At 64.0% G+C, this 25,440-nt stretch overlaps 1 protein-coding gene across 5 annotated transcripts in view; it reads left to right on the forward strand.

Annotated features, from left to right (window-relative positions):
- Positions 1-25,440, forward strand: part of LMF1 (lipase maturation factor 1) — a 76,943-nt gene that overhangs the window by 49,588 nt on the left and 1,915 nt on the right. For all 5 annotated transcript variants that reach the window (XM_025984885.2, XM_025984886.2, XM_072754203.1 and 2 more), the window contains 4 exons: positions 9,302-9,367; positions 15,828-15,995; positions 24,871-25,054; positions 25,258-25,411. In XM_025984885.2, coding sequence (XP_025840670.2) covers positions 9,302-9,367; positions 15,828-15,995; positions 24,871-25,054; positions 25,258-25,411 — 572 coding nt within the window. The remainder of the gene's footprint in view (positions 1-9,301; positions 9,368-15,827; positions 15,996-24,870; positions 25,055-25,257; positions 25,412-25,440) is intronic.

Consider the following 25,440-nt stretch of genomic DNA (forward strand, 5'->3'; position numbering starts at 1 on the left):
GCAAGAAAAAATAACCAAATCCCTGTCGCTGCGAGTGACACAAGGAGGTTACGTGTGGAGGATGGCGAGGTCCCTGGAGCCACTGCGTGCAGTCAGCCAGGTCGGAGGCTGTTGGACAGCGAGATGTTAGGCGATCACAGTCCCGAGCTCTGTCTCCCCGTCCATACCGCCCAGACGGCCTCCCGCATCCGCGACCCAGTGGCCACCAGCGCCAGCCGGGATGCTGCCTGGGGCCCCCGTGGGCGAAAGGCTGCACCCGAGCCAATGACCTCGTGCTGCTGGGCGACAAAGCAGTTTCTGCATTCCCAGAATCAGACCTCGTCAGGTGGGTCGGGGGACGGTCACGGGACAGCTGCTGAAGTGTGTGAAGACCCGAGGCACAAGCCCTCCCCGCGCTCCCAGGGGCCCCTACGGCTCACCCACAGCAAAGCTCCTCGTGCCTGCCACCACCCCAGCGTGGACGCCCCACAGGACGGGGGGTGAGGGGCCCCCGGTGACATCAGGAGCTGGGAGAAACCAACACCGAGTGCCCTCTGGACGTGCCTGCTGCCGAGCTCTGGGTAAACCCACGGCCCCTCAGAGGAGCCTGCCAGAAGCCTCCTTGAGGCAGGTGTCCAGCCCAGAACCCGGACCGGGTCCCTACGTTGCCTTTGTATGTTCTCCTTCGGTGGCTGTCTTTTCCTTCATTTCTACCGAAGCCTCTCTGTCTTGATCTGTGGTGTCCTTGTTGTTTCATTTGTTTTTCTAACCAAGTCTCTGGTTGAGCCTTTGTGAATGTATCAAATAAATACATTGAGTCATTGGGGTTTTTTACAGAAAAATTTTAAGTACGTCATTAATAACATCCAAAAGCATAAAATACTTAGGAAGTTTTAACAGCCGCCCAATGCTCTGTACCCGACCAGCTACCAGACGTTGCTGAGAGAAATTAGAAAGCCATCAACAGACAGCTAGCACGTGAGTCCCAAGCCCCAGAGCTGCTCACTGCCCGCTGTCCCTGAACTGATCCATAGATTCCATGCTACCCAGACGTAATCCTGGAAAGATTCTCAACCTAGAAGCTGATGGACTGACTTAGACTTGTATGGAGATGCCACAGGTGTAGAACAGCCAAAAACTCTCTTGTCTGGTACATTATAGGAGTCACTTGTTCCAGGATTTCCCAGAGGTCCCAGCTGGCGAGACTGGACGGTGAGGGCATAAGGACAGATGCCCGGATGGGCGGCACAGTCCACGGTCCAAAAATAGTCCCCCACGGAAATCACTGTCACGTAATTTTTGACAACTGACCGAGTCCCTTCCCGTGAGAAAGCCCAGCACCTTGGCCGTGTGGTGCGGGGGCGTCTGTGGGGGTGGCCCCGGCCTGCACACCACGCCCACGTGGGAAGTTACCTGCGACGGGCTGCAAATGCAGAAGCTGCAGCCCCAGCACTTGAAGATCACCAGATATTTTTACAGTTTGGGTTGGGCCACGATTTCTTAAAACACGGAATACATTAACACAAAAGGCAAAGATGGATACGCTGGACACCATTAGAATGAGGATCCTCCGTTCCCTGCAGGGAACCGTGGGGACACAGAGCCTGTGTTGGGTCCGTAAAGAACACGTAAAACCCAGTAACAAAGATGATTCAGCATCAGAAGGGGAGATTTTTAGCAAATACTTCACACGACAGGCCTGCACATGGCCGTTACAAGCCCCTGAAACACTGCTCGAAGCCCTGGCCATCAGGGAACCGGAGGCCGCGCGCCCACAGGAAGAGCTGAGCTCAGTGACGGCAAGCGTCCTAGCTTGAGCTGCACAAAAGACCGCAGAGTGGGTGGCTTGAACAGCTTTTACTGCCTCATGGTTCTGGAGGCTGGCAGCCTAAGACCAGTGTTCTGGTGCATTCTGTCCCTACGGGGACTCTTCTTGGCTTGTGGACGGCTGTCCTCATGCAGTGTCCTCAGCCGGTGGGGGCAGAAGCTCCGACATCTCTAACGCATGCACGAATCCTGTTGGGTCAGGACCCCATCCTTATGGCCTCGCTTACACTGATTTCCTCAACCTGTATACGCCACCCTGGGGGCTAGGGCTTCAGCCCACAGATCCCTGAGGACACAGAGGTCAGGCCCTTCACGGCAGGGCTGCATTGCTCTCCTGCAGGCTTGAGAAACGGTGCCGGTGTCGAGTGGTGGCAGCCGCTGAGGCAGTTCCACGGCCAGCCTGCTGCACGCTCTGCCCCTCGGGGCTAACTCACGGGGGATGGAGACGCGCTCTAGAAGCCTTCTCCCAGCCCCAGGAACTGGAAACCAAGCACGATCCGTCAGCAGCAGGATGGGCGACCCACGCTACATCCCCGGAATGGAAAGCACTCAGCAGAGTAGAGGAATGACGACTGACACTCAGAGGACCCAGCCATCTCGCAGGCGGATTCTGGGCACAGAAGCCAGGGGCTCCCTGTGGGTCCTTGTGCAGCAGCTTCCAGAACCAGCAGAGCTGGCTGTGGCCGCAGACACAGAGCAGCTCGCTTCTGAAGGATCTGGGGTGGGGACTGACCGGGGGGGGCATGCAGGAACTCTGGGGCCATGGAATTGTCTCCTGTGCGGACGGGGGGAGGGTCCACAGGCGCACGCGTGCACAAAAGCTTCTCAGCTGCGTGCTTTGGGGTGGGACATAAATTATTCTTTGAAGCCAAACAAGAGGTGAAGAGCCAGGGGAAGCCTGGGGGACAGGGCCGATTGGCCCCACCTAGAGCAGACATCTGACAAAGTGGCAGGTTTTCCTTGGCGTTCTTCCGTTGAACAGCAGAGGAAAGACCATCAGCCCGGCCAGCGGCTTCAGCTGGCGGGACGTGGTGCTTCCTCTCCTAGCTGTGGGCGCCCACTGACAGGTTACGTGATGGCCCTGGACCCTGTGGCCCCTTACTGTTGGCACGTTAGGTTCCAGGCCGTGTCAGGAGCACTTCCCCGCTACCCCGTGCGGCCTCAAGCCAGCCTGGGGTGCTTGAGGCTGCAGGTGGTTCTCCGGGGACCGGGGTCCCCTGCTTCAAGCTGCTGGGTTGGCGAGTGGCCCTGCGGTGCAGGTGACCCCACTGGACTTCCTTCCTCAGAACAGATGTTCACCTGTGCACTCCTGCTGGAACGGGGCAAACGCGCACCAGATGCTTCTCTGGAAAAGCTTTGGAACATTTCTTGCATGTTTCAGCACAGTTTTCTTTTAAATGCATAGATTTCAACCATATTAAGGTGGAGAATCTTTTTCATTTGCAGAAAATGGCAAAGAGCGTGGGTGTCTGAGTCACTGTATTTAAGATAATAGTTTGCTCTTAATTATGCTCTAAAAAGGTTTTCACTTTGTTCTGAAATCTCCGCTTTTGTCAAGACAGAAATACGTACGTGTGTCTGCAGCTCAGTTGGTACCGGCCGGCTTCATCCCAGAGCACGTGAGCGAGTGTCTCCGCTTCTGGTCACCGAAGCCCAAGCTCTTTGCGTCTGGCGCCTGCACTCCCCAGGGGGGACCAGACAGGGGGGCAGGGTTGTCCCCGAGGCTTCAAAGCCAAACTGTCCCGGGCTGGTCCTGTGCCGAGGGCTGAGGCCTCCGCTGCTGACTTTCTGGGGAGCAAGGCAGGTTCTTGTTGCCAGGAATTTTCAGAGCTGGACAGGGAGGCAGGATGTGGTTTCAGTCTGGACAACCGAGATGCACCTGCTCTGTGTGCCGCCCCCCTCAGCTCCCCTCTGGGGGTGCACGCAGCCCCAGTTTGCGGGCCGCAGGCAGGCGGAGGCTCTTTGCTGCTCCTCCTCCCATGAGAACTCCTGGCTTCGGCTTAGGTCATGATCTCAGGGGCATGAGATCATGCCCCACAGGGCGCTGCTCAAGATTCCCTCTCCCTCTCCTTCCCGCTCTGCCCCCCCCCCCAAATTTAATACCCTGAATTCTTATCAGATTGCAGCTGAAGTAAGCCGTTGTCATCATGAGCTGTGTATTTTGCTATGGCTGCAGCAGGCTGTTTGCAGGTACAGTGAGTGGAGGGTGCAATAGGAAGGGGGGCATGCAGCACAGCCCCCGGGCGCCTCTCACAAGCTGGCAGGGCGTCTAGGTGACCCCCGGGTGACCGCAGTGAAGAGATGCCAGTGTCCTTTCCAGCAGCTTGGTCAGCAGGGGTGTGACTGTTGAGCTCTGGGCCGCTCACGCTCATGGTTGTCCTGCCGGCTGTGGCACCCACGGTGGGGCCCTGCCAATGCTGGTTGCATGCAGACCGTCCTGTTAACACAGGAGCAAAAGCCGTACCTGAGATGAAAAAAAGCGAGGCCTGTGGACCGACATTATTTCCAGGTCCACGTCTGGCAGAGCCAGGGCACAGCCAGGCTGTGAGAAGAGACTTTCCTCAGACGCAGGCAGTCGGCCTGAGGCCTTTGGGTATGGGTCACCCGTTTTAAACCAAGAGCTTAGATGACACGGACAGATTCCTTCACAAATGCAGCATCCCAAAACTGAGGAGGAAACAGGAAACCGACACAACTCCGTGTCTGTTAAATACATTGGACCTGTAATCAAAACCCTTCCAGACAGAAGTGTGGGCCCAGACGGCTTCCCAGCAGAATCTAGCAGACAGATGGCACCCCCCCCCCCCCAGACTGTTGGGGACCGGTGGAGGCGGGAACACTTCCCAGGGGGTTTTGATGTGACTGTGAAACCAGACCTGATGAGGTCATTACAGAAGGGGAAGAGAGACCAGCATCGCCCAGGAGCAAAGGCACAGACACTCTTCACAAAACATCAGCAAATCAAATCCAGCAACAAAAAAAGGCTCCGTCTATTTCAGGAATGCAAGGTTGGTTTAACATTTGAAAAAAGGAACGCAGCTCACAACAAGTGACAGGAAAGCAGCAGGTGCAGGGGCAGCACACGCAACAGTTTGACAACCGTGTGTGATGGCTGGGGGACTCCCTCGTGACAGCCAGCCTGGCCTCACTGCTGGGGACGGGAGCGTCATGTTGGAAGCCTCGCTGCAGAAGGCTGGAGAAAGAAAGCAGCAGCACAAAGCTTGGAAGGGTAACGAGGACACTGTTGTTCACACAGGCGATTAGAGACACAGAAAACCTGGCGGAACGTGAAAAGCAACAAGTGAAATGAGCACACGAGCTTCATGAGGCTGCAGGACGCGAGAGCGGGGTGAAGCCGGTTGTACCTCGTATGCTCTGAAGAGATCATCAGGACACAAGGCCTTGATAGTACTGCCCTCCGCTGCCGGGAGAGCCTTCCATGCCTGCAGGAGCCTGGCTGCGGACGTCGACTGCCTGCACGCAGCAAGTGCAGGCATGGCGGCCCGAGCCCGACCTGCCCCACGCGCCACACCTGTTTCACCCAAGCTTAGTGCAGAGTCAGGGCAGTTCCCGTCAAAGTCCCAGTGGGCTACTGGGAGAAGTTAACATGCTCACTGTAACGCGCACGAGGGAAAACAGAGAATCTTAAAAAAGAACAAAGCTGGGACACAAACTGCCTGATTTTACAGCTTAATTTAAAATGAAGCGTGGCGTTGACCTGTGCTAGAAAAACGGACCCGGAGCCGAGCGCCCAGAAATGGGCCACAGCTCCCCTGTCGGCTGGCACTCGACCAGGGGCCCCCTCTTAACCAGAGATGCTGAAGCGTGGGGAATGAGAGCAAACTCTGCCACCAGGTGGACCATGGGCCAAAGCATGGAGGGACACCCGGCGGTACCTCACGGAAGCCCAGCCACAGGGGTACGGTCGACTCTCCAGCCCAGGCACGAGGTCCCCGGGGCTCACAAACGTAAAAGCCAAGAACATAAAGGTTCCTGCAGACAACACGGTTACCGTGCGGTGGGCACACATTTCTTTGGCTATAGCATTAAAAGTAATTTTTGCTAAACATACTTCATTTGATGCTAAAATTTGCATTATGAAAACCCAGCACTGAGAACAAGTGGGGAAGCCAGTGCCGGGAGAAACCCCCACAGTACCCGGGCCCAACCCCACATCCTGGACAGACCGCTGCAGCGGGAAGGCGGACACACGGCTGAGCACACGCGGAGGAGACCCGACGAGCCCAGAGGGGCGGGGGCAGGGGTGCAGGCCCCCACCAGGCAGGGCACATGCCTGCCGTGTGAGCCGGCCTCCCCCACCCCGTGGGCCTGCGTGGAAGGAGACCCTGGCCCACGCAGAACAGCTCCACGTCCATCCACGGGGTGTAACGGAGGCACGTCCAAACCCCGAACGCGTGGAGTGCAGCCCGCCCGGCCCGGAACAGAGAGCAACGTCCAGCAGGCAGGGCCTCCTGTGAGCGGGGCATGGAATAGTCTGGAAGGCATCCGAAGGACGTTCTGTGGGGGGCACACCTGCATCCCATTCCGGGCGACAGGAACCTGCTCGTGTGCGGCCGTCAGAGCACTTAGGCAGTGTGTGTGTTTAGTGTAAGCCAGCCCAGCTTTGGGGAGCACGGCTCGCAGGGTGACTTCTGACACGCCCCCTTGCCGTGGGACGCAGCCCCGAGATGGCGCCCACCTGGGGGGCACCAGCGGGTCGTCGGCGCCCCGGGCCCGGGCAGCGTGGGCAGAAGCGTGTTCCTCACGACCTGACCCGTGCGCGTTGGGGTGCTGTCCCGCGAGGAAGGTTCCAGCGGAGGTGGAGCCGCAGCGGGGAGCGCATTGGGCTGCGTGCGGGTCCCCTCTTCCCCTCCGAGGCCTGGTGGCCACCTTGACAGAAAAGCCAGACTCGTCTCCAGGGCCACCTCCGTGTTCCCGCTCCACTCCAGAGCGTGGGTCCCACGGGGGCTCCGGCCCTGTGGAGGTTGGACCGTGGCGGACACCACGGGGGGCAGGAGGAGGCCTGGGGTCTACAGGGCAACGGGCCTCGAGCAGAGTCCTTGAAGTCAGGGCCCTTCCCCAGACCCGATGCCCCCAGTGGAACCGTGTCACCCGTCACGATGGCAACGTGGGAATGTGGTGCACCCCCGCGAGGGCCAAAGCCAAGTGGGTGCCACAGGGTCCCAGGGCCCCTCACATCCAGTCCACTCAATCGCAGTCACACGGATGGAGGAGCATCCGGCTTTCCCGCAGGCACGCCCAGGACGCCAGACCTGACTCCAGCTCCGAGGCATCACGGGGGCTTCTGGGAAGTACGGTCCGTGGTCCTCCGACCTCTGGCCTCTGACCTCCGGCCTGAGCTGCAGCCCCGCGCGGCCCCTCTCGGCCTCCATGTCCAGATGCTCCCCTCACAGTCTGGGCTTAAAGGGGCACTGAGTCCTCCTGCTGGCGAGGGCCTGTGCCCCCTCCTGCTCCCTGTGGCCCTGGCACGGCCGTGGACAGAGGCCTCTGGGACCCAGGGGGACAGTGACGTGGGGACAGGGCAGTCCTGAGATGGGCCCCGTGTCAAGTAGGGGGCACGCAGGATGAACCTCAAATGCTCCCGACGTATAGCGATCCCCTGACTCCCCACTCAGGGACACCCGGGTCCTGCGGGCCCTGCCCAGCCCAAGAGGGACTGCAGGAGGCCCGAGTGGCACCCACACCGCAGGCCTGCCCACGGGGGGAGCAGCACACCCTCCACGCCCGGGACCTCGCGAGTGTGCCCCGCCTGGGGTCACGGAGGCCTCCCAGGCTGTTGGAGATGGAGCGGCGCTGTCTGCGGGCGCCAGGTTGCTCAGGAGGGGGTGCTCCATGGGTGGGTGCCCCCGCGAGGACCGCTGGGCACGAAGCAGCTGTGTGCGCCCCGGCCTGGCACCCCGAGTGCGGCGGTGGGTGGCTGCGGGTCCCGGGCCCTTCGGGTCTGAGCCGTTTTCTTAGAATTAATTGGGGGCTGAAGAGGCTGGCAGGAGTCTTTGTTCCTTTGACGCTCACTCAGGAAGGAGGAATCCGTGGAAGATGTGACATGTGCACTATGGGGACGAGTCGGGAGGGAGGAATATAATTACTCTCCACTCCCGGAAGAACCTCTCAGATCTTTCAGTGTCTCGTATCAGCTTAGAACTTGAATGACATTTTAATTATTTTGTTTTTTTTCTCTTCTGCCTGGTGAGCGTCTCTGAAGAGCCCCATCCGGATTCCGCGGGGTGTGGGGAACAGGCTGTGCTCATGGGGCTGTCGCGTGACGGGGCTGCGCTCCCAGCCGGCCTGCTCCCCGGCTCTGGGCCGCGGGTGCAGGGGGCCGCCAAGGTGCCTGGGGCTGGCACTGCTGCGACCGCAGCCACTTTCCAGAAAGATGGGCCTCCTCTCTTCAAGCCGTACCACCCAGGTGCCTGGGGCATGGCTCTGTGTTGGGGTGCACACGCCCCAAGACACCGGGAGCCGGGGTGGCTGGGGGGCACGGCGGGTGCACGACCCCAGAACTGGCGCTGAGATGGCGACCCCGTCAGAGGGTCGGGGCTCGGGGCAGCGGAGCCCTAGGAGCCCCCGGGACACGTCTGCACGGCGGGAGCATCGTCCCTCGGCCCGTGGGGGCCTCAGGCTGCCCGCGTCGCTGGGACTGTCGCTCCTCATACGTGTCGTCTGAGGGCTGCTGTGTCCACGGGACCCACCGAGCCAGAAGTGCCCCCGCACCCACTCGTGCACAACGCATTGGGCTCTGATTCCCACGCCCTGACTGCTGCGTGGACGGCCACGGAGGCCTGCGGACCGGGACCGTTCCGTCCCAGCACGGAGCCTCACCACCCAAGGTCCTGCCCCTCATGAAGGTTTTACGGTCAGCCGGCGGGGCCACGACCCCAGTCATGCAAGCACACACGCCACTCGATGCTGCTGCAAGGGCTCCACATTCTGATCAAAGCGCGTGGTCACGCGGAGGCGGCTCCCTGGAGCCCAGCGCAGCGCCTCCCCCGCCGGCCCGTCCCCACCCCTCGTGACTGGTGTCTAGAGTCTGGCTCCGGCGCGGGGCATCCGTAGTCCGCTCTTCCCCCAGTGGTGGCCTCTGCGCCCGGCCCCTTCCTCATGCCCGCCACCCCAACCAAGGTGGCGCCTCCCCTGCCGACTGGGACTGGGGGGCGCGGGCCGGAGCTGCAGAGCCCGCATCATGGAAGCCGACCGCGTCCCGCAGGGAGGACTCAGGGCGGAACCCCAGGGCCTGTGGGGGCGGCGCAGCCAGGCCGCTCAGGAAACCCGGGCTTCCCGGGCCTGTGGGTTCTGGCTCAGCTGTCGGGCCCTGAACGTGGCGCCATTACAGCCGCGCTGACACCTTAGCGCTGCCGTGGGTCAGGCAGGAGACACCGTGGCCCCCGAGGCTTCCCCAGGTCCCCCTGGCTGGCACCCCCCGGGATGGCTGCTGCTCGGGTGGCTCACGGCCCGTCTGTGTATCTTGCCTCGGCAGGGCCTGATCAAGATCCGGGGAGACCGGTGCTGGCGGGACCTCACCTGCATGGACTTCCACTATGAGGTGAGCTGCGTGGCGCCCAGGCCGAGCAGTGGGGCTGGGGCTGCGCGCAGGGCTCCTGGGCTCCTCAGGCCGAGCAGGGGCAGACGTGTCATCTGGGCACCCACCCGGGGCGGGATGTCACACCTGAGATGTGGAGTCGCACCGACTGCCCTCCCTTCCTGCCCAAGGGCCCGGGAGTCCCTACCTCGGGCCTGCAGCCAACTCCCTGGAAGGTGCCAGAGAGCGAAGGGACTGCGGGGCCCCAGGGCTCAGCCAAGTGGCCCTCCCGGGCCCCCCTGAACCCCTTCCACTGGCCACGCAGCCACCCGCAGGCAGCAGCCCGGCCACCAGGGCTCGAGCAGGGGCGTCCTCGGGACCTCGGCCCGCGGGGGCGCCAGGTGGGCCCACACAGTGCCAGGGGAGAGGGTTTGAGTTGGGCGCCGGTTTCCTGCGGTTTGGGTGGATGTGGACGTGTGACCGTGTCCTGGGAGTGGGGGGAGCAGCCGCCTGTGAGGCTGGTGGGGGCGCCCCAGGCCGCTGGACTTGGTGTGGTCAGACTGCCAATGGCTCACTGACCACGTGGGATCCAGGGCGTGAGCATGGGGCTGCCATGGGGCCCCCATCAGGTCCTTGGAGGAACCGAACCATCCAGACCCTGGAAAGGAGAAGCGTCCCCTCAACGGACCTCACTCCCACCCGCCCCATAAACCGGCTTGGGGTGAGGGCGCCCGGGGGCGGGGGCGGGGCTGGGAGCACGGATTGGGGCCACGCGGCCTGTGTCCCCCACGGTGGTGGCACCGCTGGCAGGAGCCTCAGAGGAGGGACCCGCCGGGGCAGTGGCAGAGCGTGAGCAGTGGGCGGGGGCCTCCAGCTGGGCCTCACACACTGCCCGACAGCTGTGACCCCGGCAGCAGGGCCTCCCGGGACACCATCACCCCCGTTGCCCCGTCTGTGCCCCGGCTTCACCCAGATGCGGTTGTCGACGGACCCGGTGGGTCGGCGCAGAAGAGGGGCTGGGGCAACACCATCTGGGGACAGGGGAGGGGCCGGTGACCTCCATGGCACGTGCAGGCTGAGCCACGGTCCCCGCGGGTCTCAGGGTGGCCCTGAGCAGCCACGGCAGAGCCGGTCACCCCTCAGAAGGCGGTAGCGGGGGCACTCGTCCCCGAGCTCCTGCGCTCTGCATGTGACCCCAGGTCAACAGTGAAACCCCCACGAGGTGGCCTCAGGGTCGCCTCACTGCCGGGCACTCAGCAGAGGCAGGTGAACGCGGCTGACGGGCCCGGTGGGCTCCGCACGCATCTGCAGGGCCAGGGGCGGCGTCCGCGCCAGGCTCATTCCCCACGAGAGCCACACGCTCGGCAGGATGCGCGCTTGTGCCCTTCACAGCCCCTGGGGACCAAACGTGTCGCTTCTGCTCCCGCGTGGCCGACACGCACGTGCTGCGAGGGGCGCTGGCCGTCTGGCAGGTCCCACGTGCAGCCCCCGGGGCTCAGGGGTCCCGGCCCCATCCCCTGTGACGTCTGCGGCCCAGGGTGCCCCGGAGAGGACTGTGTCCTGCCCGGTGGGCGTCTGCAGGGTCTGCCTCAGAGCCCAGATGCCGCAGCAGACCTCCCGGGCCGGGGCCGCGCGTGGGGCAAGAACCTCGTCACCGGTGTGCTCCCGTCTCCCCTTGGGCTGCCCGTGAGGCAGGGTCCCCAAGCACCTGGCCCTTGGCGCTCGCTTGCTGCTGCCCATTACCTGGGCCACCGAGCGCAAGGGCCGCTTCAGGAAGGCCCTGCCACCGTCCAGGACGGCAGTGACGTTCCCAGGTCGCTGCGCCACAGGGCGGGCCGTCGGCCCCTGTGAGGTCTCCCGTCCCTGGTCCTGGTCGCCCTGAGGTCTGCCCGTGTGACACCCACAGAGCCACTCCAGCGTCGTCGGGCACGTCTCCCGCCCTTCCCGGCCCCCGTGCACCCTCGCATGAGAGGCGTGTGTCACAGGCAGCAAGCACTCGGGTCTTGCTGCCGGATCCAGTCTAACAAATGCTGCCTCTTTTTTTAAACATTTTATTTATCAGTGAGTGCACACAGTGGGGGAGCAGAGGGCTACGGGGGCCTGCAGCGGAGTGGGGAGCCTGACACAGGGCTCTACCCCAGGACCCCGAGATCACCACCTGAGCCGGAGGCAGACGCTTCAGTGATGGAGCCCCCCGGGCGCCCCTAAGCCTGGCCCCGTGCTGGTGTGACGCGAGCACCTGCCGTGGGCACTCCAACGTGGTCCCAGACCCCGTTTGGCTGCCTGTCTCTCGTGCTCTTTGGCTTGGTCTTGTCTCCCTTGCCCCTCCCAGGCCCCTCCCCCCTCATGGCCCCTGCCCCCCAGCCCCCTCCTGGGTCGCTGCCCCCTCCTGGGCTCCTTCATGTTACGACTCGTTACTTCTCCCGGCTTCTTAGCGGTTTCCTTTCGTGGAAATTCTAGGCCCGGGGGTGGGCGCCCTTCGGGTGTCACGGCTCCCCTCCGAGTGAGGACCCTCACAGGCGTGCCAGGCCCGCGCTGCCGCCCTCCCCCTGCCCCCCACCCCTGTCCTCCCAGCTCCAGGGCTGCCCCTCCTACAGACCCGGCTCCACCCAGTGGCGTTCCGCACGTCTCTTGTGGGATTTGCCGCCAGCGGGCTCTTGGTCCGCAGCCGAGCCAATGCGTGGTGCTAGCCCGGCCACCCCCAGACGCACCCCTCCCCACGGCCAGGCACTGCCACCCTCACAGCCCCCCTTCTTTCTCCATCCCTGTCGTCTGGGTGGGAAGGGGGCAGGCAGCCGTCGGGGGGCCCGAGCCCCCAAGATGGGCACCACGGCCGCCGTGTGTGCCTGGCCTCCCCCGGGACGGAGCCTTCAGCCCTGACACCTGCCCAGGGCCCAGGGGAGACCAGCTGCCAGTTGCCCCACTTACCCCGAGCCCCTCACCCGACCGGTGTCCCCCCTTCCCGGCCATCAGGGGGCCGCCAGCAGGCAGATGCCCGCGTCCCAGGACGCCTGCCAACAGCCCCAGCGTGCAGGCAAAGAATCCCCCGACATCAGAGGGAGATGGCATCCGGGGCACGTTCCCAGCGTCTTCTCTGGGGACCCATCCCCCGGGCTTCGAGGCAGGGAGGTGCTGGCCCTCCACGTGCAGCTAGACGGTGCTCAGGAACTTGTTCTTCAGACAAGAATTACGTGTGTTCCCTCTCGCTAAAACCTCCAACACTAACTTATAGTCGCTAAGGTGGGGAATGGCTGAAAAAGCCATTTCTGTCTCCTCAGACTTGTCCCCGAGGCCTGGAAGGCAGGGCATTGGAAGCACCACGAAGGGACGCTGCTGCCCCCAGTCCCGAGACTGGTTTTATCACCGTCCGGGTTTTCCTCATGTTTGTCTGTTCTCAAAGCGCCTCCTCTTGGGGGAACCAGCGTGGGAGGCTCGGGCCCACTCCCCGGGCAGCTGCAGCAACGGTGCGCGTGCCCGCGCAAACTGCCAGAGGCAGCACTGGGCGCTCCTTCCCTGCTTTACGGGGTGCGATGTTCCAGGCGCCACTTCCATACAGCTGGGCTTTATGACCCGGTGTTTTTTTCCAGCTTCAGCACAAATAGAAATAAAACTCTGTCCCGGGCTCGGGACCGCCCCTGGCCGTGCGGAGGAGCGAATCCCTCGGCGAGTGGGGCCATCCTTCCAAAGCCTGCACGTCACTGGAGGCGGCAAGCGCCAGTCACCAGGCCTCTGCCCTCGCTTCTGGGCGCAGCGAGGCCATGTCTGCGCAGAGGGCACAGCCCGTCACCCCAGGACTCCGGCCAGGCCCCCCACGGTCACCCAGCTGCTCCCTGGCAGTCAGCTGGGGGCTTCCACTGAGGTCTCTGGCGTCTCGCACGTGAGCGAAGGCAGGCTGCAGCTGTCCCACAGATTACAAATTAGGGTTCTCTTCTTCTCCCCAAAACTCTGGTGTCCTCAGCCCCAGGCCATGGCCGTCGCAGCTTTTCCGTCCAGGCTCCCACGGCAAGACCTGGAGGCGGCATCAGCTGCGCTGCACGCTGGGTCCCTTCCATGCCCCCTCATCCCAGGGATGAGGCTCCCAGAGAAGAGGCCCCGGCTGGGGGGCAGGCCCTGCCCCAGGCGCCAGCTGGCGGAGGTTGCAGAGGTCGTGGACACGTGCGGCCCAGGGCCCACGCCTGCTCCCTGGGCAGGAAGCAGGAAGGACACAGCAGCTGGATCCAGGCAGGAGCTTGGCTTCCCTCCCGCGGCTCCAAGCGAGCACCGCGAGTCGCTGTCCAGTAGCAGGACCTGCCCATCCCGCGAAGTCCTGGACAGTGGATGGCCGTTGCTGGGACCCGCAGCCCCAGGGGAGCAAGTGACCCCCGCTGGGCACTGACGTCTGGAGGAGCAGCCGTGCCAAAGGCCAGAGAAACCCATCCTCTCGCCGTGTCCTTATCTGTGCCCTCGTGTCCGCTCCCACCACCCACGCGGCCGTGAGCGAGGCAGCCCTGACACACCCCCACGCCCAGCAGGAGCCTCATCCGCGCAGCTGGCACCAAGACCTCAGTGCGTGCCGGCCACTCAGGCCAGCCCACTCTCCAGGCTGTAGGACGGGGACTGCTTTCTGGGGGACCCCGTGGGACAGTGGTGGGCCGCGCCATGGGGACCCGCACTGCGCTCCGCCCACGTGTCTGCCGCCGCGCATCTGGTCCACCAAGTGGCAGCCACAGCTCCAACCCAGGGCACCCCGGCTGGGGGACTCAGTGCAGCAGACTGGGAGTGGCCAGCCACCTGCCACCCAGTGCTGCGGAAGCTGCTCAGAACCCAGGGGCACGCAGAGCTCCGTGAGCGAGGCTGGCGTGTGCACAGGGCGGCTGACCCGCAGTCACGCCGTGTTCCGCCCCCGAGGGACCCTGAGACAGCGACCCTCGGGTCCAGGCTGGCTTCCTCCCACCGCAGGGACCAGAGCTCAGTGAAACGTGCACCCCGCGCCGCAGCGGGAAGAGGCTCACGTGACCCTGGAGCATCCTCGGTGTCAGGAGGTAGGGGAGCCCCTAGAAGTGCTATGGGGGGTGAAGACTCTGAGCCTTGTGCCCACGAGCAGACGCACGGGCTAGAGGACTTCGTGACCTTGTGGTAGCGCCAAGTGAACGCACAGCGACAAGGAAGGACAGCTTTGGGCGACATCCGTCAGCGGCCGCTGGAACGTAGGAGGCCGATTAGGTCACAGGCTCAAGGCGCAGGGCAGGGCTGGCCGCCACCCCCCAGGACAGTCCCCATCACCTCTGCGGGCGTCCCGGTGGGGCCATGTGCCCCGGACCCCCAGGAGGGACACAGGACAGACGAGCGGCTGGAGATTGTGGGGGCTGCAAGCAACACGGCCCAGGGGCGTCTTTCACAGAGCACACTGGGTCAGGCCATGGGTCACCAGGGTCCCCACCCCCGGTGGTCACCACGCGCTGGTCTCTCCCGTTGGAGGAAGAGGAAGGACGGGCATGAAGCGCAGCATCCGGGGATGTTCTTTGCTAGTGTGACTTTACTGTGGGTCAGAAACCGTCTAGGTGAGATGTGGCCGTGGACTCTCCTGCCCGGGACAGTGGCCCTTCCGCAGTAGCCGTCCCGCCCAGAGCCACCTCCAGTCCCGACGGGGCGGCGGGCGCACGGTCAGCCACGGGCTGTGCTGTGCGTGACTCCTGTGCCGTTACCCGCTCCCACCACCCTGTGCGGCTGCAGCAGGCTCCGTGCACTTGGACCAGCGGTCCCCACCCTGCCTCATGACAGCATTGCAGGCGCCTCCTTGTCGGGGGGAGCACCCAGGCCATGCTGGGGAGCAGGGGACCGCACTGTGGTTGGAGTCCTCGGGAGGAGGCTTGTGTTCAGACCCCACAGCAGCAAGAAAAGCAGCGAGGCCGCTCCCTGGGCCGGGCTCCCCACTCAGGCTTGCCTTGCAGTGGGTGGGGGTGGGGCCATGCTGGGCACCCCTCGCAGCAGTGTAGAATCCGTGGAGCTGCAGCAGGGCTGGGGCGCTCCCCTCCAGGTGGGGGAGCCGGGGGGTTGGGGCCCCCACGGTCGGAGGCGCAGGGCCTGTCAGCTGGGCCCTAGGGCGGCCAACTCCACGGCTGAGTCAACACGCAGGCCTCCTGGGACGTGCCACCCCCGCCCCGTGCGGGGGCCACGCCCAGGAACACACACAGGCCCGGAACCCCAGCTCCCACCAGCCTCTCAGCGGAAACCTCCCAACGCGTGGCCATCCCCTTGCCCAGGACAGACCCGAGCTCATCGGCCCCCAGGATGTTCAGGGTGTCCCCAGGGGTCAGTGTGGGATCACAGGAGACCCGGCAGGGGCAGGAGCGTGCACCCCGGGAATCTGGGACCCTCAGTTGCACCACCCTCCCCACCGTGGGGCTGGCTTCCCCCAGCTGGGATGCTCCCCAACATCCCTTTCCCCAGAAACCCCCTGCTCTCGGGGGACGGCCAGGCTCACGGGCCTTCTCCTGTCCCCCAGACGCAGCCGGTGCCCAACCCCGCGGCCTACTTCCTGCACCAGTCCCCGTGGTGGGTCCATCGTGGGGAGACGCTCGGCAACCACTTCGTGGAGCTCGTGGTGCCCTTCTTCATCTTCCTGGGCCGGCGGATGTGTGTCCTGCACGGGGCCTTACAGATCCTGTTCCAGGTGAGCCCGCGCGGACTGAGGGTCGCCCCTGTACCTGCGTCCCCGAGATGAGAGTCTGCTGGGAGGACGGGGCGGCCCAGGGCACGCTCCTCCCTGCTTCCGCCAGGCAAGCCCCCGAGGTGGGTTCTAGGGCTTTCCTCAGGTGTCAGTTGTCCAGCTGCAGTGAGTCAGGTCCCTGAGGAAGGGGCTGGCGGGGGTGGTTCCGCATGGACAACTGCCCGAGGCTCAACTGAGGGTGCGCAGCCGCCATCGGCCCCCATCCTGCGCCAGAAGCGCTTTGGTCCCTGGAACCAGGCCTGCTCCCAGGGGCAGAGGCTCCCCCACCTGCTCCTCCAGGCCACTACCATCTCTGGCCTCTCCCTTCCTGAACTTCGGGGTCTACTTCTCGGGTCCCAAGAAACACTGTTGGGGTTTGAACTCCCCACATCGTCCGGGTGGTCCCGGGGGCGGCACGCCGGCGAGAGCTGCACCGCAAGCATGTGCTGAGCGTGAGCCCCACACCTTCAGGCCGAGGCGCCCGCGCACCTTGCAGCCAGTTCCTCGGCAGCCGGGCTGCTTTGCTGCCGCAGAGCCCATGTCCACGGAGCAGTCAGGGCGGGGTGGGGCCGCTCCGCTCGGGCCGCGCCCCTTCCGTGACCGTGTTCCACGCACACGCCCTACGGCTGGCTCCTCTCTCGCTCTATCAACAGGCATCCGGGGGCATTTCTAGGTTTGTGTCATTAGACATGAGCCCGCTGCGGGTACGTGTGCTGGGGACCCGTGTCCCAGGCGGGCATAGCCTATCCCTGCAGCCTGCGAGCCCCTCTTGCCTCGCCTCCTCGCCCACCGTACTGTCGTGTTCATGGCCGTGGTGTCGGCTGCTGCGGGGGGTGACGGCCTGCCGGCGGGGGGCACAACATGGGATCCAATGGGAAGGGCCCCGCCTTCACGGACTGTCCCTAGGCCGAGACCACAGAGGTCACCCCTGCAGTGGCCAGGTGGTGCGTGCAGGAGGGGGTTTCACACACGGGCTGGATCCAGGCTGGGCACCATTTCTGTGGACGTTCACGGCCGCCAGTCTGCCCCAGGTGGTGCCCGGGCTCCTGCAGCGTGCACATCCTGCGGCCCAGGTTGGTTTGTCGGTGGCCACCCCGTCAAGCCTGTTTGCCCCCAGCTGCTCTGGGTACGTTGAGTGTTGAGGGGTGAGTGACACGGTTAAATGGCTTCCTGCGGCCTGCCCGAGAAAGCATGCGGGCTCCCGTAAGGCGCTGACCTGCTGAGCCACAGCCACGCCCTCGGTCACGCGACTGCCTGCTGCACCGCGTCCTCCCTGTGGTCCCTGGGATGAACCTGCCAGCGTGGGTCGCGTCTGCGTGGCTGTCGGGGAGCTTCCACCCCGCCGGGCGTGGCAAGGGCAGGAGGCCCCAGGGGTGTCGGAGAAGCCAGGTTCCTGCTGCTCCCAAGGCCGCCTTAGCAGCAAAGGTTTTCCCGGGCACAGGGCCACATGTCACGGCGGCGGGACACACGGCTCAAGTGCCATTTTGGGCTTGCTTCCCTAGCTTTGCATTTTCTTTTGTTCCTTTTAGCTGTTTTCACCACCCCCTTTCCTCTCCTGCTTTATCGGTTGCACACAGGGTTTCTTGTGGGGGAACGCGTGCTCCTGCTCCTCCGATGCTTTAGCTGTTCTGTTTAATAATCTTTTTTAGGACAGTTTTAGATTTACAGGAAAACGGAGTACAGGGTGTAGAGGGTCCCCACGTGGTGAACTTTTGCATCCACGGGACGTATCGCTTACAACTAACGAGTCCAGGTGGACACTTCCTCATCAGGTGACGTACGGTTTCTTCACCATCACCCAACATTGTGTTCTCCGGGCTTGGGCAGAGGTACAATGACGTGTGTCCATGGAACTGTCAGAGTCCCCTTCGCTGCTCCGAACACCCTGAGGGGGTGGGCAGAGTGCTAGGCGCCATACCCGCCCAGCGTCAGCAGCGCAGGCACCACCTCAGGCTGGACCCTCCTCGACCATCCCGATTCCAAGGCACCTCCGAGGACCCTGCACAGCCGGGCCAGGAACGCGGGTCCACTCGGCTCATGGTCGCCACGGTGACTGAGCAGCGCGCTTGGGTGTGCGGGGTGTTAGCCCGTGCCCTGGCTGCCCCTCCGGCTGCGGCCCACCTGGGACCGTCTCCAGGCTGTACGTCTACCTGGCTCTGGGGATTGTTTCCCACCAAGGGCTTTTTCTCCCCAAAACCCAAAGCTCGGCTCCGACAAGTGCTAACTAGAAGCAAACTGTCCGGTCACCTGAATCAGTGAAGAAGTCTGTGCTGCTAGAGCAGACGTAACGAGCTCAGCTCCTGGAAAGGGGGACGAGAGGCACTGACCTGACCGCCGGGCCGGCTCTCGTGCACGTGCTCCTGCTCCAGGGCACACCGGCTGACTGGACCGCTCGGCAGCAAGTCTGAGCCCCATCCGGGCACCAGTGTCCACTGCACGGGGAGGCTCCCACCACGTGGCCAGGTCCTGAGCCAGCCTGGGCCCTGCTGCCGGGGTGGGTGGCAGTGGGTGGTGGGGAACACGGCTGGGGACGGATGGCCACAGGGGGACCGTGCCCACCCGCAGCCTTCTGGACGTTACTCCAGAAGCCCTGCCCACCCACTTGCCTTTCGTCCCCCCTTGCTTGCACATGCACTGTTCTCGCTCTCATAAATACAGATCTTTAAAAACAAATTATTCACGAACAGATGTGCCTTCTGGACTGGGCACCTGGGAACAGAGGGCTCAGTGTTCCCACGGGGGCCACGCCGTGCCCAACACAGGGCAGGAGAGCCCCCTCCCAGGACGTGGAGGGTCTCGGGCGCGGGGGCTGCAGGGCAGTGTCGCGGCAGGAGCTTGGCTCCCCAGGGGCCAGCGGCTGTGTGGTGGGTGGGCCGCTCTGGGAGCGCTGCAGCGTGGGAACACCTGTGCACCCAGCACCCCAAGGGAAACCTCTGGATCTGTTTGTTTCCGTCCATTCCTTCGGGAGAGGGTTGAGGAGTACACACGCTCGTGTCCTCCTATACTCCATTTACACAGCTGTCCTGAAGGTCCTGCGAGGCCACAGGTGTGCTGTGTACAGGAAGAGGCGCCCGTGAGAGCCTCTGGGGAGCGGCACTGCCAGGCCGGGGCCGCCCCCACCCTGAGGCCAAGCACAGAGCCTAGGGGACAGAGCTGGAGGGGCAGTGGCCGGACGGCCGTCCCAGGGTGAGGGCGGGTATCACCAGGCGAGTGGCGTGGCATCGGTACAGACTGGTCCTAGGTCCCAGAGCCACTCCAACGTCGGCCGCTTAGCACCAGGTCATGGTGAGGGCCGCCACCACAGCGACCGACACAGCCGCCCCCCCAGCCCCTGAGCCACATGCCAGCGGGGGGCCCGGGATCACTGCCCAGGGTGAGTCGCCCACAGACATGTGTGTTTGTGGCCTCAGGCACCGCGAGCCCAGCCAGCTCTGGAGTTCTGGAAGCCCGTCCCCTCCTCTGCGGGGTCCGTGGCATCACGCGGGCCCCAGGCACCACCCACACACCCCTTCCTGCGTGTGGTCTCGGGCAGCCCATATGGTGCCCCGCAGGCCAGTCACGTTCCACGGCCGTGTAGACAGAGACCACGCGCTTGGCCCCCTTCAGGAGAGGCCGCAGCAGCGCAGTAACGACAAGAGAGACAGCATCCCCTCGGCGCGCTGGGGCCAGGCTCTCCGCACCAAATTCCCTTTATCTTAATAAATAACTACCATCCAGACGGATGGGGGAGGGGGCTGGTGGGACGTAGCCATGTGCGCCTGATGAGGACTCCGAGTGTGCATCCCTGCATCCCCGGGCTCCAGCCCGAAACCCGTGCCCCCTTGCTTGCACATGCACTGTTCTCGCTCTCATAAATACAGATCTTTAAAAACAAATTATTCACGAACAGATGTGCCTTCTGGACTGGGCACCTGGGAACAGACCTGTCCCCCCAGGGACCACTGTCCTTCCCTCGACCACCACCTTCAGGGACGTTTTCTCCAGCACGTGCTGAGGCCGGCGGTGTTCTCCTCTCAGCCAAGAGTGTGCTGGGCCCCTGCGGGAGACCCTGGGGCTCATCCCTGCTCGCTCAGTGACTGTCCTCCACCTGCCTGTGGTTCTTCTTTCCCACCGGTTGTGCAGTCGGTTGGTGCGCCTGGTGGGGTTTTCGTAGGCTGCTGTGATCGGGGTGCGTGTCCTGTTTTGTCTGCCACCACCCCCCTTCTGGGACGCGCGCAGGCCCTCGGGCATCCCGCACCCCATCCTGCTTCGATCTGCACATCGGTTCAGAAAGCACTTAGGGCTCCACTCCCTCGCTTGTGTGGACTTTGCGGTTACAGAGTCGCGTCCAAAGTCAGTGCGGCAACTGCTCCATGTCGTACGTGACCTCTTCCAACTCTGCACGTGCATGTGGTTAGTTTCTTTATTTCTCTTGTTTACGATGACATCTTCTTGTAGATGCCGGATTTTATTCACAGCAGTTCTCCTAATGTCCTTATCTAGTACTTTCAAGTTTTCTCCTATACCTGACTCTGTTTCTATGAGCCTTCTCCCTTCCAGCTGTGGCTTGCTTGTCTGCAAATCTTGACAGGACACCAGCCCCATGGGCTGCTGGGAGGGTCTGGAAGCTGTGTCCCTCACCCTGCCGAGCAGCTCAGCTACTCAAGGGTCCCTCGGGGCCTCCGCCTGGGTCTCCACCCGCACCCTGTGGGAGCTTCCAGGGCCCGTGACCCAGTGGCCAGCAGACTTAAGGGCACCCAGGCCATCCCCGCAGCTACGGCCTGCATGCTTCCTCCCCAGCACAGCACCAGCCAGCCTCCTCGACCTCCCCGGCGTCGAAGCGCTGCCCTCCCAGGGGTGCTTCCTGGGCTGAGGGCTGCTGAATACCTCCCGGGAGAGCAGGGGCTGGCCTGGGTCTGTCCCCCGTCCAGCTGCAGCACTGCTTCCTCCTGTCGGGCCCTTCAGCCTTGAGAAGCCGGCGCTCTGTGTGCACAGTGTCCCCAGGGTCACTGAGTGATCCTGCAGCACAGCCATGGCCTTTCCCAGCTTTGTGGGAATGAAGGAGCCCTGGTCCGCGGCGGAGTCTTGACAAACCCCCAAGTTCACCAGCCAGGCTCAACTCGGTGGAAGTGGAAGGAAGGTGCCGAGTGTGTGACCGGCGTCTTCCAGGGAGGCAGATGGGACCCCCTGGACGGGGTATCTGGGGCCTGCCTCTGTCCCGGCCTCCCTGCTGGGTGTTTGCAGATGGAACTCAGGAAGGCCTGGCGCGTGGGCTGACTCCGGGCCACTGGCTGCGCTCAGTTCCCAGGGCCCAGCCAGGCCCCTCCTCCCGCACAGAAACCATGTGACCGCCCTGCCCCCCACATCCGTGCCTTCCAGGCTCCGCAGACCAGCTTCCCTGCCTTTTCCATCTTCCAGTAGAAATGCTGAGGCCATCTCCCTTGATTCATCCCAGGATACAAGAGACCTCCGGAACCCTGTGAGCCTCCCGCCCTACCAGGCCCCTTCCCCCGGGCAGTTCCCGTACCATCGCCTGGGAAGCCCTTGGCACTGCTGTCTGTCGCCCCTCCCTCAAGCCCGCCTTCCGAAGTACCAGTGTGTCGCTGCAATACCGAACCACCTTTGCCTGGCGTGCCTCTTACTGTGCTCCCTCCCCCCCCACCCCGAGGAGGACGTAAAGAATGAACGTTCTCGGCCAGCAAGCATCCTTCCAGAGGAGCGGATTCGGGCCTGGGTTTCCGCGGGGGTGTCAGTGAGGAGCCAGGGGCGACGCCGTGTCCCGGTACGTGCACAGGTCGGGCTCGTTACACCTGGAGAGGCTGGCCCCCGGCTGCGCCCCTGCTGGCTCTTCCAGCAGAACGACGGTCGGGGTGAGGATGGGCCCCGACACAGCCGTCGTGGGCCGACGCGGGTGCTGCAGCCGGCAGCCTGGGTGGGCCCAGCACTGAGAACAGACTTCAGGAAAGCACCCCGCTGGGGGCTGTGGGGAAGGGCGCGGAGTCCCTGGCTCGGCTGCAGTCGGGCTACAGCAGTGAGGGAGCTGCAGCAAGACCCCCGGCCCCTCGGTGCAGCAGCTTGTCCTGAAAGGGGTCCCGACGGAGCACCAGTCGGCGCCACACTGTCGTCAGGAGGTGCAGAGCCGCCCGACGGCCTGGACTCCTGGGAGGCGGCAGCTGAGCTTCAGGGACACTGTTCCCCCCCACCCCCGTCACTCGCTGATGCAGTGGGAGAGACGGGCCGAGCAGCGTGGCAGGGCCACTGGGAGACGGCGGCTGCCCCCGCCATCGGAGGAGGAGGGCCAGGGACGCAGCACGCAGCAGCCTCCAGGGCAGAGCCCGGCGTGCCCAGAGCAGCCTGCCAGCCGGGACCAACCACAGCCCGGGGCCCCTCAGGGAGGCTGGGGCGTTGCAGACACTGAAGAATGAGAAGTCACTACTGGGGGCTCAGGACCAAGCACACTAGTTTTCCACATTAATCCTGGGAGAGCCATGAATCCACGCATCTCACGTCACACCTCGTAAAATGCCATCGTAATCCATAAAACTGACACGAGCCATCGAAAGCACAGCTCCTCTTGCCAGACCCTCATTAGGTTGGTGTCTGCGACCTCGCATTCCTCCCAATTCCCAGGATCAGAACCCGGCTGTAATGAAAATTCGGGAGTGAAGGGGCTGGGTCTCAGCTGTGTCGCCTGCTCACAGAACTGAGGCCGACCGGCTCCCGGCGTCATCGGGCTATCCAGGGCCAAGGGGGAGCCGGGGCGCCAGGAGGTTAGAGTCTGACACCCTGCGGGCAGGCTGCTGCCACACCTGCCTGTCGCCAAGCAGGAGGCCGCCTGCTCTGCTGGCTCCTGAGGGTCAGGCCTGTTGCGAGGTACGTCATTTGGTGACACGCGCACAGGCACTCCAGCTCCTCTCGCCTCTGGGGCGATTTTTTCAAACTTTTTCTCAAAGTTCCTCCTGCAGCCGCGGCCCAGCTCACCGGTCACACTGCGGCCTCCGCTTCCCCTGCGGCCACGCGCAACAGCGGGTGAACGCCGGAACTGCTTCAACTCCCGCGCCATCGGGAGCCACCTCCCCGGGCCGCCCCTGGGGCTGCTCCTGGGCACAGGCAGGGCCGGCTTCTGCCCCACAGCAGAGGCCGCGTGAGGAAGGGCCCTCAGCCCCACTCTCACTCAGGCAGCGCCTCCACAGAACGTAACACCAGACTGACACTGACACTAACATCTCCGAACCCCGGGTGTGCAAACGTCTCAGGACACACAGCACCAGGGTGAAGCTCTTAAAAATTGGTAACTTGTAACTTCGTGAAAAGCGCATTTCTCCCTCTACAGACACCGCAAGGAACCCGCTGGCGTGAAAGGGTGGCTGGGCCCGGCAGGCACCTGAGGACCCGCTGGCAGGGCTCCCTCGAGGCATACCGAGACCACTGCAGCGTCCCGCAGGCACACGCACGGGCAGGTGATGTGCGGCTGTGGATGCCTGTGCGCTGGCTCGCGGGACCCCAGGCTGGAGACCCCAGGCGCCAGAGCTCCATGCCCACCACATTTGGGAACAGGCAGGGTGTCGGGCGGCAGAGGTCCGTCCACAGGTCACAGGCACCAAGGGGACTGTCTGGGGTGGAACCTTCTGGGCTTTATGGTGATTTGCACGAAGGTCAACATTTGTCAAAAGCCACTGAACTGTAAGCTGGGGGAGGGGGGCGGCATGTATCTTATTGTTTGTTTCAACAAAACCTGACGAGAAAGGCGGCAGATTTGCCAGGACTGCAGGCCACCTGCCCGCTCCCACAAGGCTCCGGAGTCCCTGCCGCCCCGTGGCACCCGATCCCCCGGGAGCTGCACCCCAGGGCGTCTCACCTCATGGGGGCCTCCGCCCCACACTCACTGGGCCGGCTGCATCGGAGCCGGTGCCTGCACAGGGCCTGGGTGCCACGGCCTCCCCTCTGCTCCCCCTCTGGCGCCCAACGGCCGGGGCATAATCAGGCCAAAGACATCAATTTTAAGTCACTGTAGTACCTTACAAGACGTGCAGCTGCCCGGACAAAGTTCCCCAAAGGCCTGGCTGGCGGCAGTTCCGGGACACAGCCCCTGACGAGGCGGGCAAATGGGTGGGGGGCGCAGGAGACCCCCAAGCTGTCGGCACCCCACCCGCTCTGAGGCTTTGTGACTCCAGTCTTACGACCAAGACGCTAAGTCGCTTTCAGGAGCGAGCCTTACGGGAGAACTGCCACCGTCCAGCTGGTACCAAGTCCGTAGACAAGCCCAGCGGAACCGGGACACGGGCGGGCCCATCTGGACTCCCAGGCCCTGTGTCGCCCCAGACCCTGTGCAGCCCCACCTCCCGGTGCCCAGAGTGCGGGAGGCCGGCCTCCCGCGTGGTCACGGTAGACGCGTCTGGGGTGCGAGCTGTGGAAGACAGGCCAGCCAGACCCGGGCAGCAGAGCCTCATCCTCCTCCCGCCACCACCACCTCGAGCATGGGTCCCCAGGGCTGCCCACACCCGAACCCGGTGACGGTCAGCAGAGCACAGCGGCACAGCCCGCCAGCTCACGGCCCTGTGGGCAGGCAGGGGGCAGCCTCAGAGGCCAGAACCCCGGTGTCCACAGGTCCCACTCCAGGCTCGAGCAAGAACCCGCCTCAAGATCAGCTGAGGGGTGGACACCCTTGGGGCCCACCGGGGGGACATGGGCACGCAGCCTGCAGTGGACAGGGGCCTGGCCCTCGGTGCCAACAGTCGGCCGGGGCACTGCACGTGCTGCTCTAAGGGCTCAACTCCAGGCTCCACAGTCTGCCGTGGGGGGGCGGGGGGGTGCCCAGGCTCCATCGGCCTGGGCTCAGGCCCTGCTCCATCCCCTGCAGGTGATCCTTATCATCAGCGGGAACCTGAGCTTCCTCAACTGGCTGACCATGGTGCCCAGCGTGGCCTGTTTTGATGATGCAACTCTGGGGTTCTTGTTTCCCTCTGGGCCTAGTGGCCTGAAGTACCGAGTCCTGAAGATGCAGGAGGAGGCTGCCCGAGGGGCCCCAGCCCCCCTGAGATATGGTGAGTGGACACCCCACGCGGGGACAGAAGTCTCTTCTCCCCAGGACCAGGACCGCCCACCCATTAGCGAGTTCTGTCCTGGAAACAAGGGGCTGTGGGCGGGGCCCCTCCCTGGGCTCCTGTGAACCCCAGGGGGTCCTCCCTGCCGAGGGTCCAGGCCTGAGCGCGCAGCTCACCCCACTGCCCCCATCTGCCCCTGCCAGGCTGCGTGGTGCGGCAGGCAGTGCACCTGGCGCTGGCTGTCCTGGTGGCCTGGCTCAGTGTCCCCGTGGTCCTCAACCTGCTGAGTCCCACCCAGATCATGAACACCTCCTTCAATCCTCTGAGGATCGTCAACACGTACGGCGCCTTTGGAAGGTACAGGGGCAGCCTGCCCTCGCCCTGTC

The sequence above is a fragment of the Vulpes vulpes genome, chromosome 3 (assembly GCF_048418805.1).
Source record: "Vulpes vulpes isolate BD-2025 chromosome 3, VulVul3, whole genome shotgun sequence".
Lineage (NCBI taxonomy): Eukaryota > Metazoa > Chordata > Mammalia > Carnivora > Canidae > Vulpes > Vulpes vulpes.